We start from the raw sequence: 18,228 nt of genomic DNA, 5'->3' as shown, positions 1-18,228 counted from the left end.
TAGAAAAAAATTATGCAAACCAGACATGTAGTAAATGATAGTAGCTTGTTTTTGTAGTAAGACTATGAGGGGAATTTATTAAAACTTGCAATTTAAACACCAGTCTTGAAATCCCCCCTATTAAGAGACAATGGGGGTCATTTACTAAGGGCCGGATTCGCGTTTTCCCGACGTGTTACCCGAATATTTCCGATTTGCGCCGATTTCCCCTGAATTGCCCTGGGATTTTGGCGCACGCGATCGGATTGTGGCGCATCGGCGCTGGCATGCACGCGACGGAAATCGGGGGGCCTGGCCGAACGAAAACCCAACGGATTCGGAAAAACTGCTGCATTTAAAAAAAAAAATCTATTGCGGAGCTTGCACTTACATTCACTCAGCCCACCTGGTGGACGGCGTTGGAACTACTGGATCGCGAATGGGCCGGGTAAGTAAATCTGCCCCAATCTCTGCCAAGTTGTGCATGTTTAGACCAGGTATGATCTTATGGAGATTCCTGCTATGGTCTCCGCCAGTATTCCAGCAGAGACTATAATAAATGCGTCCGGCCAGGGTGTTCACACACACCAGACAATGCTGAAAGCTTGCATCAATAGGTAAATTTTTCCAAATTCTTCCCTTTTTCATAAAGGATAACACTTCTGCACAAATTTCCTGTTACAAACAGTTTATTAAGCATAAAAAAGAAACAAATCTGATACAACATCTTATAAAACCACATAACACAAATCATCTTTGAAATTTTTGGCCAATATTACATAGCAGCAATGCAGAGAAGTTGCACTCTCAGATATCAAGTACATTCATTTTGTCTCCAATGGTCGGTCACCTTCCTGGTGAAGCTTTGGAAGTAAAGCAAAACAACATTTCACAGAGATCCATATAAAGAAAATATGACCTATTCTATAATATCAGTTAAATATTTCAAGAAAAATGCACTTGTGCTCTTTGTCTTTAAGACCTCATTCACACTTCAATGCAGTTGTGTTACACTTCCTCTTTTTTTCTGCTCAAAAGTAGAAAACAGAAAAATTGCTTAAATGCCGTCAACATGGTCCTTTGTTATATGAGATAATTGCTGTCCTTTATCTAGCACTAAGTTGCATGGTGATGGTGGATTGATGCACAAATCAGACTCACATTAAAATGTATACAATTGCATATATTTTCACCACATAATGTGATGCTACGTCTGTTGCCTTGTAAGAAAATATGATTTGAACCCCCGTGTAAGCCGGTCTTTTTATTTAACAAAAATAGGGTTGATAAACAATAAAGTTACATTTCTTGCTTTCTGGTCCTTAGTCATACTTGTAATTCCACCCATAGCTTTCTTTTGATTCCTTTCTCAGAACATCCATCTGGTGTATACTAACACTCAGAAACACACATACACACATCATGCACATAAGGAGATCAATAGAAATAAAGCTGATATGCAGCTGCCGTAGACATTAAGAAACAGAGAGGAGAGGGAACAAAGTTTAATGCTGCACTTACAGCTTCCTGCTCTTCTTCACATGGATCCTTTGTTGTGACCCCTCCACCTCTAGCATGTCCGACAGCAGGAGGAAGAGGAGGGGAGGTCATCAGAGCCTTGCTGAAGTTCTCCCTCTCTTCTCCTGCTCCCTACACGCACAGATAGATCTGCATGCAGCTGCTCTGATATAGCAGAGGCTTCACTAAATGTGCGGGTTGAACCGCAAAGGGCACCCGAGGCACGGGGGACCTGGCCAGCCACGCAAAATGGATTCGACATTGGAAGGGAACTATGTTACTTGGCATGAAGGTCAGCTGGCATTGGACAAGTAGGTAGACATTCTGAGTGGGGAAAACAATAACTGAGGCCGGATTCGCGCACACGTCGGCGTCGGGGAAAGGAGGTGGAGGTGAGTGCTGCTCACCCTCGCCCCTCTCCATAGGGATATATGGCGCACGGCGCTGTATACCGAGAAAAGATAGGATATACACCCATCTGAATGTAGCCTTAGCTATAGCCAAAGAAAAAAAAATCAGGTCCCCCATACACCCGTCTGAATGTAGCCTTAGCTATAGCCAAAGAAAAAAATCAGTTTCGCTCACCACCAAATGCACAATCCAAAGAGGGTCTTTCTCTCTAGACGTAGACAAAAAGAAAAAAAGTTGATTTGGTTAAGTTGGTTACAATATAGGCAACAGGCAAATGCAAGGATAGGATGCGTACACATCTATCTATATCTAATTGTAATTCTGACACATCTACATCTGACACGTTTCAGACCATCAGGTCCTTAAGTCATAGAACTTTGACCAAGGACCTGATGGTCTGTAGATGTGTATGGCATCCTATCCTTGAATCTGCCTTTTGCCTGCCTGTATTATAACCACTTCTGGATGAATAAAGCTGCTTAACATTTCTAATGGATCCTATGAGTGCCAATCAACTTTTTTCTTTTTGTCTAAAACTATACCTTGACATAAAAAGTATGTGTAGCAGAAACATCGATTCCAAATGATAAAAAAAAAATTAGATTTTATATGATCTAAAAGTCAAGTGTAACATTGAATTGTAGAAGAACGCCTTGGAAGTGGCATTCTGGATTTTAAAGATTGACCACCTATCTTTAGGGTAAGTGATCATTTGTAGATATATGGGGGTCCATTATTGCTAATCGGTTGTCTGAATTAGTTGCGTTGTTGTATAGAGTGCTGCTATCGATTGACAGGCTTCTCCCATGTTACGACACTCCCATTTGTCACATGGCTATGAGCTGGAACTCCATGCACAGCTACTATACAATGTGCACTTTCTAACTGCAGTGCTATAGTCTAATTACCAGGCAGACCCCAAATAACTGTAAAAGGTTAAAAATTAAGAAACGGCACCTAAAACAACATCAGAACTGAACACTGTTCTTTACAATGCAGTTGGCCACAATTTTAGAGGCTTCTGATTTGGTGCTTATAAGACCCTAAAGCACTTTCACACAGCAATATTGTGGTCAATATTTGTCAGCCACATCTAGGAATGGCTCTATAACACAAAAGAAGTGCACATTTATCATTATGCATTGCTGTGTGTAGAATCCACTTCTGGTTTTGGAATAGAAATACTGATGAAAATGGTCAGGAAACACCGGTAAAAAACTGTAAAAAGGTAAATGAGTAAACTCTTTGACATTTCTATGGTATTGACAAGTACTATCATTACAGAGTCATTTCCTTACGTAATGGAACATGATATGACTTATGGATATGACTGGTTCAAACCTGGAAAGAGCAGATAATATCTAGTATTTGTAGATGATATAATTATTTTATACTTAAATATATAATTATTATACATAAATCATTATTGTAACTTACAATTAGAAAGTAATATACATGGTATAGTAAAACAAAATGTACAGTTTCCTTTGTTTCTAACACTTATGAATAGAGAACTCTAAGTTCAGGCCCGGGGCCACTCATAGCCATGGCTAGTTGTTCAAGGGCATCAATTTACCTAATTGGCTGTGTGGCTGACAATCCAGCAATATGTCCTGGTCACGTGGGATGCACCCGAACCCCGAACCCAAACTTAGAGTTTGGGTCTGCTTATCTCTACTTATGAACCTTATTAAAATGATTGACCAGTGTAACTTCATTTTAACCTCTGGCTGTGTCCAAGTTGTAAAAAATATATATTGTAACTAGTCTGAAATTCTGCAACTAAATTTTACTGCACCTTGCACTGTGTAAAACCTGTGGGAAAAACTTGCAACAAAAAGGGTGAAAATTAGAGGTCTGAAAATCTGCAGAATGTATACAATCCACCAAACACTACTTTATGTGGTTTTTGTACTGTGTTCCAGTTTGTTGACACAGATTCTGCAATAAATATTCTGGTAACCTTTAACCCCAGTAGACAAACTTTACTGTAGTGTATATAACACATTTATAGTCAAAATACTATGCGCACTCCATATTGCAGTTTGTGGGGGAGGTTTATCACTGCCTCTACGCTAATTTTCTGGCATAGAAGCAGTGAAAGAATTTGTGATTCTTATAGAAACTTTGCCATTTCCATGCCATGTGGCTGGGGAGGGGGCATAGAGGGGTGCCACGTGCCTGTCTAATTTTGAAAAACCTACGAACATTCATTCACAGGTTTTTATGCAAAACTATGCCAGGTCGGACAGTCCACTGGTTACATGGAGTATGATAAATCTACCCCAGTGTCTCTGTTGCTCTCTCTCTGGTGACTCCTCTAGTTGGCTTATCTGCCAGGTATGTTCAAAAATGGGCAACAATTCCATCAGAGAAGCTGCCTGTAAGTCATAAATCAGAAATAGGCCCATGCCTGCGATCCACAGACAGCATCTCTGAACAATTCCTATATTGCTAGGTATGTGCGTGTCTAATATATCGTGAATTTTATTTTTCTGGGTGAAGAATCACTTTGAAACTGCCTATTTTACTACAAATAACTTAACTAACATTACACTGTTTTCCCCCTTATTATTAATTAAGGGTCAGCCACCATGATGAATTCCCTCTGATATATTCTAAAAATCTATGTCTTGGGTTAATGTTGGATGTATGTTATATTTTCAGGCTTACTTTGTGCACTTTGAGCCATTCATGTCAAGCAGCACAGGACTTTCTTCTGTCCTGAGGGTTTGCTACAATGTATTAGTGTGTAGATAAAATGTAACCAGGCTGAGACTCACAGCTGATTCATATCTTATAGAAGCTATTAGATGTCACTGGGTTATGTAACATTCTGGTGGCCGGTAGTGGAGTTCAGCTACACCATGCTCTCCAAATTCTCCAAAGACATCTGTTCCTCTGAACTCTCTGCCCCCATTTGTCTCTTCACATAGGTTTCTTGATATTCTGTCAGTAATTTCACCACTTCATGCCTCTCAAACTTTATTGCATCCTGCAAGGGGATATTTCCCCACCTACCAAAAAAAGAGAAATTTTGTAATTAATTACATATAGCTTAAACTGCAAGAAATTACACACTAGTAGTAAGGATTTTATCATATAACTTAAAGAACCTGCAAGATGCAGACTTTATATACCATAACAATGAGATCCTGTGTATATTTATTTTCTCTCAGTCACCTCAATAAATATTAACAGATATTTTATATATATATATCAACTAGAGATGAGCGAGCACTAAAATGCTCGGGTACTCGTTATTCGAGACGAACTTTTCCCGATGCTCGAGTGCTCGTTTCGAGTAACGAGCCCCATTGAAGTCAATGGGAGACTCGAGCATTTTTCAAGGGGACCAAGGCTCTGCACAGGGAAGCTTGGCCAAACACCTGGGAACCTCAGAAAAGGATGGAAACACCACGGAAATGGACAGGAAACAGCAGGGGCAGCATGCATGGATGCCTCTGAGGCTGCTTAATCGCACCATTATGCCAAAACTATGGGCAACAGCATGGCCATGACAGAGTGACAGAATGAAGCTAGATAGCATCTAAAACATCCAATAATTGACCCTGACACTATAGGGGACTTCATGCAGAGGCAGCGACAGCAGCGGCAGGCTAGAGAGTGGCATGGCGACATACCCTAAATGGACTCAGGCTTCAAACCAATGGGTGGCAGAGAGGAACCAAAGGAGGTGAGCAAGAAGCGCTCAAATAATATCGGTACATGATAAAAGTTTGCCAGTATATTTTGTGGATTACACAGCAGGGTGGCGACAAAGTTAACATGGAAGCCATGAAAACAACCCAAAATTCTGCCTGACACAGCTCGTTTGATAAGGGGACCATGTATGGAGGCAGTGAACTAGTAGTAGATTAAAGGTGCTGCAGTTAAAACTATGTTAGTTGGATCTTGGCATGGAGCTGGCGCTCCGCTGCCAGGCGAGCTTTCGCCAATCCAAGCCCCTGTCTCTAGGCTACTCCCCAAACAGCACTTCTAAGAACCTTTTGTATAAGATCAAGTGTAGTAGCGTTCTTATAAGTTTGGGATATGGCGAGAGAGGGGAATGTAAACAGATGCGCAAGAAGCGCTGAAATAATATCGGTAAATGATAAAAGTTTGCCAGTATCTTTTCTGGATTACACAGCAGGGTGGCGAGAAAGTTAACAAGTTTGATGTGGAATGCCCTGTAATAGCTCTTGGGCGGTGTGCCTTTTATCGGCTAGGCTCAGCAGTTTGAGCACCGCCTGCTGTCGCTTAGCGACGGCACTGCTGCTGTGCCTAGAGCTACCGACTGATGGCGCCATGGCCACGGATGGTAATTCGGAGGAGGAGGAGGTGGAGGAGGGGTGGGAGGAGGAGGAGGTATAGTAGGCCTTTGAGACCTGGACCGAGGTAGGCCCCGCAATCCTCTGCGTCGGCAGTATATCACCAGCCCCAGGGTCAGACTCGGTCCCAGCGTGCACCAAGTTAAGTGTAGTAGCGTTCTTATAAGTTTGGGATATGGCGGGTGAGGGGAATGTAAACAGATGTGCAAGAAGCGCTGAAATAATATTGGTAAATGATAAAAGTTTGCCAGTATATTTTGTGGATAACACAGCAGGGTGGCGACAAAGTTAACAAGATTGTTGTGGAAGCCATGAAAACAACCCAAAATTCTGCCTGACAAAGCTCGTTTGATAAGGGGACCATGTATGGAGGCAGTGAACTAGTAGTAGATTAAAGGTGCTGCAGTTAAAACTATGTTAGTTAGATCTTGGCATGGAGCTGGCGCTCCGCTGCCAGGCGAGCTTTCGCCAATCCAAGCCCGTGTCTCTAGGCTACTCCCCAAACAGCACTTCTAAGAACCTTTTGTATAAGATCAAGTGTAGTAGCGTTCTTATAAGTTTAGGATATGGCGGGTGAGGGGAATGTAAACAGAAGCGCAAGAAGCGCTGAAATAATATTGGTAAATGATAAAAGTTTGCCAGTATATTTTGTGGATAACACAGCTGGGTGGCGACAAAGTTAACAACTTTGATGTGGAATCCATGAAAACAACCCAAATTTCTGCCTGACACACCTCGTTTGATAAAGGGACGATGTATGGAGGCAGCTATATGGACGACTTTTGGAGGAAGCAATGGAGACAACGTGTGGAGGCTGCTATGGAGACAATTTAATTTGGATAGTGCCTGTATGTGGCAGTCCAAAAAAGTTTTCAAACCAGAGGAGCAGGTAGGTGGCCCTCCAGAAAAATGGAATAGATTGAGTGCCTGTATGTGGCAGTCCAAAAAAGTTTTCAAACCAGAGGAGCAGGTAGGTGGCCCTCCAGAAAAATGGAATAGATTGAGTGCCTGTATGTGGCAGTCCAAAAAAGTTTTCAAACCAGAGGAGCAGGTAGGTGGCCCTCCAGAAAAATGGAATAGATTGAGTGCCTGTATGTGGCAGTCCAAAAAAGTTTTCAAACCAGAGGAGCAGGTAGGTGGCCCTCCAGAAAAATGGAATAGATTGAGTGCCTGTATGTGGCAGTCCAAAAAAGTTTTCAAACCAGAGGAGCAGGTAGGTGGCCCTCCAGAAAAATTGAATAGATTGAGTGCCTGTATGTGGCACTCCCAAAAATTGTTTAAAACAGAGGACCGGGTCGGTGGCCCTCCAGAAAAATTAAATGCATAAAGTACTATAGGTAGAGCCAGTGGGCCCTGTCAAAAAATAGCCAGTTTCCTCTGCTTTACTGTACAAAGAGCAGGAGCAGGAGGAAAATGAGGAGGAGGAGGAGGAGTGGATAAATTATTCAGGTTGAGCTTCCTTCACCTGCTGGAGATTGGAAATTAGGAGAAATCCATGCTTTATTCATCTTGATAAGCGTCAGCCTGTCAGCGCTGTCAGTCGACAGGCGTGTACGCTTATTGGTGATGATGCCACCAGCTGCACTGAAAACCCGCTCGGACAAGACGCTAGCGGCAGGGCAGGCAAGAACCTCCAAGGCGTACAGCGCCAGTTCGTGCCACATGTCCAGCTTTGAAACCCAGTAGTTGTAGGGAGCTGTGTGATCATTTAGGACGATGGTATGGTCAGCTACGTACTCCCTCACCATCTTTCTGTAAAGATCAGCCCTACTCTGCCGAGACTGGGGACAGGAGACAGTGTCTTGCTGGGGTGACATAAAGCTGGCAAAAGCCTTGTAAAGCGTACCCTTGCCAGTGCTGGACAAGCTGTCTGCTCGCCTACTCTCCCTCGCTACTTGTCCCGCAGAACTACGCACTCTGCCGCTAGCGCTGTCAGAAGGGAAATACTGTTTCAGCTTGTGCACCAGGGCCTGCTGGTATTCATGCATTCTCACACTCCTTTCCTCTCCAGGGATGAGAGTGGAAAGATTTTGCTTGTACCGTGGGTCCAGGAGAGTGAACACCCAGTAATCAGTGCTGGAATAAATTCTTTGAACGCGAGGGTCACGGGATAGGCAGCCTAGCATGAAATTTGCCATATGCGCCAGAGTACCAACGCGTAAGAATTCGCTCCCCTCACTGGAGTGACTGTCCATTTCCTCCTCCTCCAACTCCTCCAATTCCTCTTCTTCTGCCCATACACGCTCAACAGTGAAGGACTCAACAATGGTCCCCTCTTGTGTCTCGCCAACATTCTCCTCCTCTTCCTCCTCCACCTCCACCTCCTCCGATATGCGCTGAGAAACAGACCTAAGGGTGCTTTGGCTATCAACAAGGGAATCTTCTTCCCCCGTCTCTTGTGAGGAGCGCAAAGCTTCCGACTTCATGCTGACCAGAGAGTTTTTCAACAGGCCAAGCAGCGGGATGGTGAGGCTGATGATGGCGGCATCGCCACTGACCATCTGTGTTGACTCCTCAAAGTTACTCAGCACCTGACAGATATCAGACATCCATGTCCACTCCTCATTGTAGACTTGAGGAAGCTGACTGACCTGACTACCAGTTCTGGTGGAAGTTGACATCTGGCAGTCTACAATCGCTCGGTGCTGCTGGTAAACTCTGGATAACATGGTCAGTGTTGAATTCCACCTCGTGGGCACGTCGCACAACAGTCGGTGAGCGGGCAGTTGGAGGCGGCGCTGCGCTGCCCTTAGAGTGGCAGCATCTGTGCTGGACTTCCTGAAATGCGCACAGATGCGGCGCACCTTCGTGAGCAAATCAGACAGATTGGGGTATGTCTTGAGGAAACGCTGAACTATCAGATTTAACACATGGGCCAGGCATGGCACATGTGTCAGTCTGCCGAGTTGCAGAGCCGCCACCAGGTTACGGCCGTTGTCACACACAACCATGCCTTGCTTCAGGTTCAGCGGTGCCAGCCACAGATCAGTCTGCGCCGTGATGCCCTGTAATAGTTCTTGGGCGGTGTGCCTTTTATCGCCTAGGCTCAGCAGTTTGAGCACCGCCTGCTGTCGCTTAGCGACGGCACTGCTGCTGTGCCTAGAGCTACCGACTGATGGCGCCATGCCCACGGATGGTCGTTCGGAGGAGGAGGTGAAGGAGGGGTGGGAGGAGGAGGAGGCATAGTAGGCCTCAAACACCTGGACCGAGGTAGGCCCCGCAATCCTCGGTGTCGGCAGTATATGACCAGCCGCAGGGTCACACTTGGTCCCAGCCTCCACCAAGTTAACCCAATGTGCCGTCAGAGATATATAGTGGCCCTGCCCGGCAGCACTCGTCCACGTGTCCGTGGTCAGGTGGACCTTGTCAGAAACGGCGTTGGTCAGGGCACGGATTATGTTGTCTGACACGTGCTGGTGCAGGGCTGGGACGGCACATCGGGAAAAGTAGGGGCGGCTGGGGACCGAATACCGAGGGGCGGCCGCCGCCATGAGGCTGCGAAAGGCCTCGGTCTCTACTAGCCTATAGGGCAGCATCTCCAGGCTTAGCAATCTGGAGATGTGCACATTAAGGGCTTGGGCGTGCGGGTGGGTTGCACTATATTTGCGTTTCCGCTCCAGCGTCTGGGGTATGGAGAGCTGAACGCTGGTGGATGCTGTGGAGGATCGTGGAGGCGACGATGGGGTTTTTGTGGCAGGGTCCTGGGCAGGGGGCTGACTATCAGCTGACACAGGGGAAGGAGCAGTGGTGTGCACGGCCGGAGGTGAACGCGCTTGTTGCCACTGAGTGGGGTGTTTAGCATTCATATGCCTGCGCACACTGGTGGTAGTTAAGCTAGTAGTGGTGGAACCCCTGCTGATCCTGGTTTGGCAAATGTGGCACACCACAGTCCGTCGGTCATCCGGTGTTTCCTTAAAGAACCTCCAGACTTCTGAAAATCTAGCCCTCGCCGCAGGAGCCCTCGCCACGGGAGCTTCACTAGTTGACACATTTGGCGCTGATGCACCAGCTCTGGCCCTGCCTCTCCGTCTGGCCCCACCACTGCCTCTTCCAACCTGTTCTGGTCGAGGACTCTCCTCCGTCTCAGAAGCACTGTGTTCACCCGGCCTCTCAACCCAGCTTGGGTCTGTCACCTCATCATCCTCCGATCCCTCAGTCTGCTCCCCCCTCGGACTTCCTGCCCTGACAACAACTTCCCCACTGTCTGACAACCGTGTCTCCTCATCGTCGGACACCTCTTTACACACTTCTTCCAGTACGTCAACAAGGTCATCATCACCCACAGACTGCGACTGGTGGAAAAACTGGGCATCGGAAAATTGCTCATCAGCAACCGGACAAGTGGTTTGTGACTGTGGGAAGGGTCCAGAAAACAGTTCCTCAGAGTATGCCGGTTCAAATGGCAAATTTTGCTGGGAGGGGGCAGACTGGGGGGGAGGAGGCTGAGGTGCAGGAGCTGGAGGAGTGCCGATTTCGGTGACATGGGTGGACTGCGTGGAAGACTGACTGGTGCACAAATTGCTCGAAGCATTGTCGGCAATCCACGACATCACCTGTTCGCACTGTTCTGGCCTCAACAGTGCTCTACCACGAGTCCCAGTAACTTCAGACATGAACCTAGGGAGTGTAGCTCTGCGGCGTTCCCCTGCTCCCTCATAAGCAGGTGGTGTCTCACCCCGCCCAGGACCACGGCCTCTGACCCCTGCAGTAGTTGGACGCCCACGTCCCCGCCCTCGTCCTCTACCCCTAGCCCTCGGGTTAAACATTTTGAAAATGAGAGTTATAACTTGAATTTTTTTTTTAACTTTTTTTTTTGTTTTTGTTTTTTTTTTGTGTTTTTTACTTTTTAAAACCAAACGATGCTATCCTATTGCTATGGCTATTTTATAGCCAAGTATGAAAGCACACTGCTATGCCAGATGAGATGACGCTGAGTTATGAAAAAAATAAACGTAAAATAAAAAAGGAAATGGCAGACTGTGCCTAATTGAAATACAACTCCGGGCCCTAATAAATTTTCCCACTTCGGTCTTTGCGATGGATATGTGCGTCACTAAAACACAGTGGTCGCAAGTCTGACTCCAAATTGCTCACAATTTGCTAGTAGATGCACTGCAACAACTACAGCCACCAGCAGATCAACCAGAAATCAAATATATATAACGCTACTGTAGGCGTAATTAAGCCGTTTGTATTCTCCTATGGCTATTTTCTAGCCAAGTATTACAGCACACTACTATGCCAGATGAGATGACGCTGAGTTATGAAAAAAATAAACGTAAAATAAAAAAGGAAATGGCAGACTGTGCCTAATTGAAATACAACCCCGGGCCCTAATAAATTTTCCCACTTCGGTCTTTGCGATGGATATGTGCGTCACTAAAACACAGTGGTCGCAAGTCTGACTCCAAATTGCTCACAATTTACTAGTAGATGCACTGCAACAACTACAGCCACCAGCAGATCAACCAGAAATCAAATATATATAACGCTACTGTAGGCGTAATTAAGCCGTTTGTATTCTCCTATGGCTATTTTCTAGCCAAGTATTACAGCACACTACTATGCCAGATGAGATGACGCTGAGTTATGAAAAAAATAAACGTAAAATAAAAAAGGAAATGGCAGACTGTGCCTAATTGAAATACAACCCCGGGCCCTAATAAATTTTCCCACTTCGGTCTTTGCGATGGATATGTGCGTCACTAAAACACAGTGGTCGCAAGTCTGACTCCAAATTGCTCACAATTTACTAGTAGATGCACTGCAACAACTACAGCCACCAGCAGATCAACCAGAAATCAAATATATATAACGCTACTGTAGGCGTAATTAAGCAGTTTGTATTCTCCTATGGCTATTTTCTAGCCAAGTATTACAGCACACTACTATGCCAGATGAGATGACGCTGAGTTATGAAAAAAATAAACGTAAAATAAAAAAGGAAATGGCAGACTGTGCCTAATTGAAATACAACCCCGGGCCCTAATAAATTTTCCCACTTCGGTCTTTGCGATGGATATGTGCGTCACTAAAACACAGTGGTCGCAAGTCTGACTCCAAATTGCTCACAATTTACTAGTAGATGCACTGCAACAACTACAGCCACCAGCAGATCAACCAGAAATCAAATATATATAACGCTACTGTAGGCATAATTAAGCCGTTTGTATTCTCCTATGGCTATTTTCTAGCCAAGTATTACAGCACACTACTATGCCAGATGAGATGACGCTAAGTTATGAAAAAAATAAACGTAAAATAAAAAAGGAAATGGCAGACTGTGCCTAATTGAAATACAACCCCGGGCCCTAATAAATTTTCCCACTTCGGTCTTTGCGATGGATATGTGCGTCACTAAAACACAGTGGTCGCAAGTCTGACTCCAAATTGCTCACAATTTACTAGTAGATGCACTGCAACAACTACAGCCACCAGCAGATCAACCAGAAATCAAATATATATAACGCTACTGTAGGCGTAATTAAGCCGTTTGTATTCTCCTATGGCTATTTTCTAGCCAAGTATTACAGCACACTACTATGCCAGATGAGATGACACTGAGTTATTAAAACAATAAACGTAAAATAAAAAGAAACTGGCAGACTGTGCCTAATTCTACTCAAACCCCTAATAAATTTTCCCACTTTGGTGTTTGAGGTGGATATGTGTGTCACTAAGAGCTAAACACAACGGTAGCAAGTCCCCCTGCTAATTCCTCACAATATGGTACTAGCTGCAAATAAAAAAAAAAAAAAAATTATAACGTTATTGTAGCCCTAAGAAGGGCTGTTGGGTTCTTTTAGAATCACTCCTGCCTAACAGTAAGCTAATAGAACACCCTAACGCTTTCCCTGACCAGCAGCAGCTCTCTCCCTAGCGGCATCCAGACACAGAATGATCCGAGCAGCGCAGGCAGGGGCTAGTCTATTCCAGGGTCACCTGATCTGGCCAGCCAACCACTGCTATCTACGTGTAAGGGTACCACGTCATGCTGGGTGGAGTGCAGAGTCTCCTGGCTTGTGATTGGCTATGTTTCTGGCCGCCAAAAAGCAAAACGGCGGGAGCTGCCATTTTCTCGAGCGGGCGAAATACTCGTCCGAGCAACAAGCAGTTACGAGTACGCTAATGCTCGATCGAGCATCAAGCTCGGACGAGTATGTTAGCTCATCTCTAATATCAACGATTACGGTGGTATGCGACACATGAGTAATCATTGTATTCATGGCTTTCTGGGGCTTCCCAGAGTAAGATGAGGATCAGTCCATTAGATGCATTATATTATGTGTACCTCATGTTCGCTGTTTGTGATACATGATCATGTGATACACTATGAACTGTATATGTATTCACATTTTATTCACTATATTGAAAACAACTATTGTGTCCACATCTGAAATAAGTATATGTAATTGCTGATGTCACATTCTGGGTGTATATATACCCCCTTTGTAACACTTTTTTGTATGCTTGAAAATGGTTCCGTTGAGGGGCTGAAAAGTCACATCTGCACCTTGGGTGAATAAACACCTCTTCTACCTCTTCTACAACAGGCGTGCTGCCTCATTCGTTTTAATTGGGATAATACTTATATATAATATTATATTATGTTACTCTAGCTATACTTATTTGGACTTACCTGTCCTCCACAAATGGGTTAACTTTGCAACCATCAATCAGGAATCTGACTACATCCATATGTCCTGCCAGAGTGGAAAGTAAAGCATTAAAATGCATATTTTTTGTTGTTATAGTTAAGATGATCCAAAACTGCACACTGTGCCCCACATTTATCAAAACTATGCAGACTGCACTATGTGCAGTTTACCTGTAGAGGGTGCAGTGTGCGGCAGATTCATGAATCATTCTGCAGAATGCACCATTTTTTTATGGGGTACTTTCTTAATGCTTTAGAATTGTGGCGCACAATCCAAGTGCACACCCCAATGGCCCTTTTGTTGTGTGTTGTGGGACACAGTGCAGTCACAACACAAAACTGGTGCAAACACATTGGCCCATACTTACTAAGGGCCGTGCACCAGTTTTCTGTGAGACTTTGCATGTTCTTTTCAGTGCAAACTGTTTACACATGTATTTCAGAACTGTCTGAGACACAATTGTGGCGCACCCTGCGCTACTCTTCATGCGACACAAATTTCTGCACTGAAGCGGGCGTTCCAGTGTTCAGATTTAAAATGCAAAGTCCGTCAGAATTGTGTTGCACGCCCCATGTGAAAGGTGGACCAAAAAAAACCTTGTGCGCTCTATCGGAGCTGTGGAGGGGGCACCAGATACATGCTGGTGCCATGCTGGTGCTGGTAGCAGGACTGTGATAAATAGTGTCCTTGCACTGCTGTCCAGTGACACACAGCAGTTTGAGTACACTCCAAAGGTGCTCCAAGTACAGCTACAATCCGGTAATATATATTCATGTTTTACAGTCGTGCTGATATGGGCCAAGACCAACCTTCTGCTGCTGCAACATGAAGAGCTGTCCTGGAGTCATAGTCCTTTTGTTCCATGTCCATAGCAGAAAGTGCAAATCTGAAATAATATAGATAATATAATAAACTATTTAGCATCTCATGTATGCAAAAACAAGTTACTTTAAATTGTTGTAGCAGAAAATGGAGTATAGGTCGGTGGGGTGTAAAAAGATTTACCTGAACTGAAAAGAATTTAATGGCTGCTCTCATCTATGAAATTGCGTTATTTGCAGACCGCAACATACATAGAGGGACTATACATTCGCCAGTCCTGTGTACAGAAGATTTTAGGCAGTGTATACCTTTTCAAGTTTTACAACTTCATCTTGAAGATCAGCATTCAGTTTTTGGTGCAGATTTTGATTTTGCAGGTCAAAGCTGTTAAATTACTGGGGCACATTTGACGCGTTCCCCGAAATTGCATTGTCTGACCTGAATGCACTGTGCCACAATTCACTACGATCGTGCGCCTGATATCCTGCATTTATCACTGCCCTGCTCAGGTCCGACAGAGTTCACCTTCTTCCTGGTGCATGTAAGTGCTTGATCTTGCAGCACAATTTGAAAGTTAAATCCCGCGCTCAGTCCGAATCAGTTGGATTGTCCGGTGACCTGCCCCCCTTATTTCTGTCGCATGAAAGACGGTGCAGCTGGGACACAATACGATCGCATGCAACACAATCCCTAGTTAAATGCCTGTCACAGCAGCGCAAATTCCGAAAATGTCGGAAAAAACGACATGTTAAATTAAGAATCTGCACCTGAAAGCACATAAAAATTAAATGCTGTTCTTTACCTTACAGTTGTGATTGCAATGTTTGAACATTTACGTTATGGGTTACATAACATAATATGAGAATGGGAACACATTACCTTCTTAGAGCAGAAACATCTCCACTATAGGCAGCAAATAGAAGGTTCACCACAGTCTTGTGCTGCAGAGGAAGGAATAGGACCAGTAGTATGAGAACATCATACAGACATTAAAGTTATTTCAGCTCAATATGAAATAGTTATCTTATAATGGATGTCTCATGAAAGAATTACCCACAACATAGGAGACATGACTGCTACATCGGATCCCCCCGTCATGATCACTAAATGGTCAGTCCTGTAGACACTGAATACGGTAGCAGTGAATCTGCCACAGCAGGTCCAGTCACCACAGTGGGGGGAATTTATCATATGCCGGCACTGGCATCATAAAGGCTATGCCACCCCTGTCCTGGTACATCTTAGACCTCTTGATGTAAAAGTCTGCCGGCCATGGCGCCGGGAAAAACTATGGTAGTCCGTAATTTTGCATAAAAACCTGCAAACAAATGTTTGCAGGTTTTAAGAAAGTGCGCAGGCATGGGGCAGTGCCAAAGGAATTTTGATTATTTTAGTGCTTCTACACCAGAAAACTGGCGTAGAAGCACTGATAAATGTCCCCCATTGCGTTTTTCCATGCGTTTTGACTACATTTGAAAACGCAACAGGTGGGTTTTCTTCAGAATGCATATGTGTTTCCACTAATATACATGTGTTCTAAAATGAGCACCTGATGTTTCGCATTATTTCCAATGCCATCAAAACGCATCCAAAAAAGCAATATGTGAACGTAGCCTCAGAAGGACGTTGAAAGCTCAGGTCCCTGCTTAATCAAAATCATTTACCACTTATTACAATTGTACATAACAATACCTGGGTTTCTCTTGTTTCTTTGCGGGGATCCAGCTTTTTTGCACAGTGACGCAAGTCATCATAATGATGGAAATTGAAGAGTGAGACCAGGTCCTAAAAAGTAAGCAATATATACATTACTGATGAAGATCAGTTCAGAACAGATTGCATTGGATAGAGGGTCTATATGTAAGTTTTTCACAGATGACTCACAGACACTGATGTAACAGCCTTGTTCTAGTCTCAATTCAGGGGCTTTTTAGATTGATACCTAATTTGACCTACATTTTATCCTATATTTAAAATGCTTAGTTAGTTGGCTGAAACAATTATAATTATATGTCAGAAATTAATATTTGTTTCCTTTCTAGCATTCCCTCTTTTATGGTAAATATTGCCAATTTACCGTACCTAAAAATCTACAACCTAATCTCCTAAAATACCATATGCAAATGCATACATCTTGTCTACATGTCCTTAACTTCAGCCTTACTTAACATTAGGTTAGATTGTTATGGAATACCTATTTTACATAAATGCTTTCATTCGCTTGACCCAAAAATATAATGAATTATATTGAAATAAAGCAAATCTTTCTTACATGGCAAAAATGAATCCCTCGTACACTGTTTCCAATTCTGTCCAAAGGAGGGGACCAACAAAAAACTCCCATAATGTTTGGAACGATCAGTAATATGGCTCCAGACACACCAGACTTTGCAGGAAGTCCAACCTATGGAGATATAACCAGAGTCATGTAACAGAATAAGACTGATAATAAAATACATGTTCCTAAACAGACAATAACAAATGGACACAATGTACTTGTCCTATTAATTGCAGCTACTTGGACTCTGTTATTGCTTATTGTAAATTAATCAAATATTGACAGATTTTTAATATATACAAAACATTTTTTTCTAGCTTCCAGCTATGTTTTATCAATTCAGAATACAAACAAAGACCAGAATTTCTTGCAAACGTAATATTATACATGTATTTTTTACTTGTCAAAATACATGAACAATATTTATGGTAATTTCACAATTTAGCCACTAGATGGAACAGCACTACATGCAGTAGACAGAAAGGAAATGCCTTTTTTAATGGTTTTATTCTTTTCTGTAATTTTGTCTTTTTCATTGTAGGCTACAGGTTTTATAACTTTATTACAATATTATACACAATATTAAACCATGTATATAGTTTTTTTAAATGTATTTCTTAGTGATTTTTTTTTAAAAATAAAGACTTTCTGATGATAAGTTATATGTGGAGATATTATAAGAATTCAGTGATATGATTCAAAAATACCTACTGACTTTCATATGCACATTTTGTAAAAATGGGCAAAAAAAGAGTAATGCTTCTATTTTCTACTACAGAACAACTGTCCATGAAAAATAATTAAGCCATGGCAATCTTGCAATAAGTAATAAATAGGGTAGGACTTTTAGAGCAAGTGATATTCTTTTTTTAAATGTTTTTCTAACTTCACTTCATAAGAAAGTATTCCCCTATTATCTATATAAAACTCCTTCAAATTCGATTTCCAGACAACTTAACCTGTCTTAGCATCAGCTTGTCACGGGTGGTCCCGCGACCCATATCGCGGGTCGCGGGCTCACCCGTGCTGCCCAGCCCCCGCCAGCGCGCCGCCAGCGCGTCTCACCTGGCCCGGCTCCCGGCTTGCTTCCTTCCGCGGTCCGCGCGCGTCCCCGACTGCTAGGGCGCGCGCGCGGCTCCTTCTCAAGATTTAAAGGGCCAGCGCGCCATTAATTGGCGCTGGCCATATTGCCAAATCTATGTAAGCCTGCCTCTTCCTGCAAGCCCTGCCG

General features: G+C 43.7%; 1 protein-coding gene across 6 annotated transcripts in view; it reads right to left on the bottom strand.

Annotated features, from left to right (window-relative positions):
• Positions 1 to 650: 650 nt before the first annotated feature.
• The window catches only part of GLS2 (glutaminase 2), a 55,416-nt gene continuing 37,838 nt past the window's right edge, over positions 651 to 18,228 (bottom strand). For 5 of the 6 annotated variants that reach the window (XM_072135011.1, XM_072135012.1, XM_072135013.1 and 2 more), the window contains 6 exons: positions 16,992 to 17,123; positions 16,412 to 16,504; positions 15,599 to 15,660; positions 14,707 to 14,783; positions 13,879 to 13,942; positions 651 to 4,925 (listed from right to left, as the gene is read on the bottom strand). In XM_072135011.1, coding sequence (XP_071991112.1) covers positions 4,769 to 4,925; positions 13,879 to 13,942; positions 14,707 to 14,783; positions 15,599 to 15,660; positions 16,412 to 16,504; positions 16,992 to 17,123 — 585 coding nt within the window. In that variant the 3' untranslated portion in view covers positions 651 to 4,768. The remainder of the gene's footprint in view (positions 4,926 to 13,878; positions 13,943 to 14,706; positions 14,784 to 15,598; positions 15,661 to 16,411; positions 16,505 to 16,991; positions 17,124 to 18,228) is intronic. The other variant, XR_011853092.1, reaches the window with a different exon arrangement.

Source organism: Engystomops pustulosus, chromosome 2 (genome assembly GCF_040894005.1).
Source record: "Engystomops pustulosus chromosome 2, aEngPut4.maternal, whole genome shotgun sequence".
NCBI classification, from domain to species: domain Eukaryota; kingdom Metazoa; phylum Chordata; class Amphibia; order Anura; family Leptodactylidae; genus Engystomops; species Engystomops pustulosus.
Note: the sequence above shows the minus strand (reverse complement) of the source record. Positions and strands in the feature narration are given on the sequence as shown.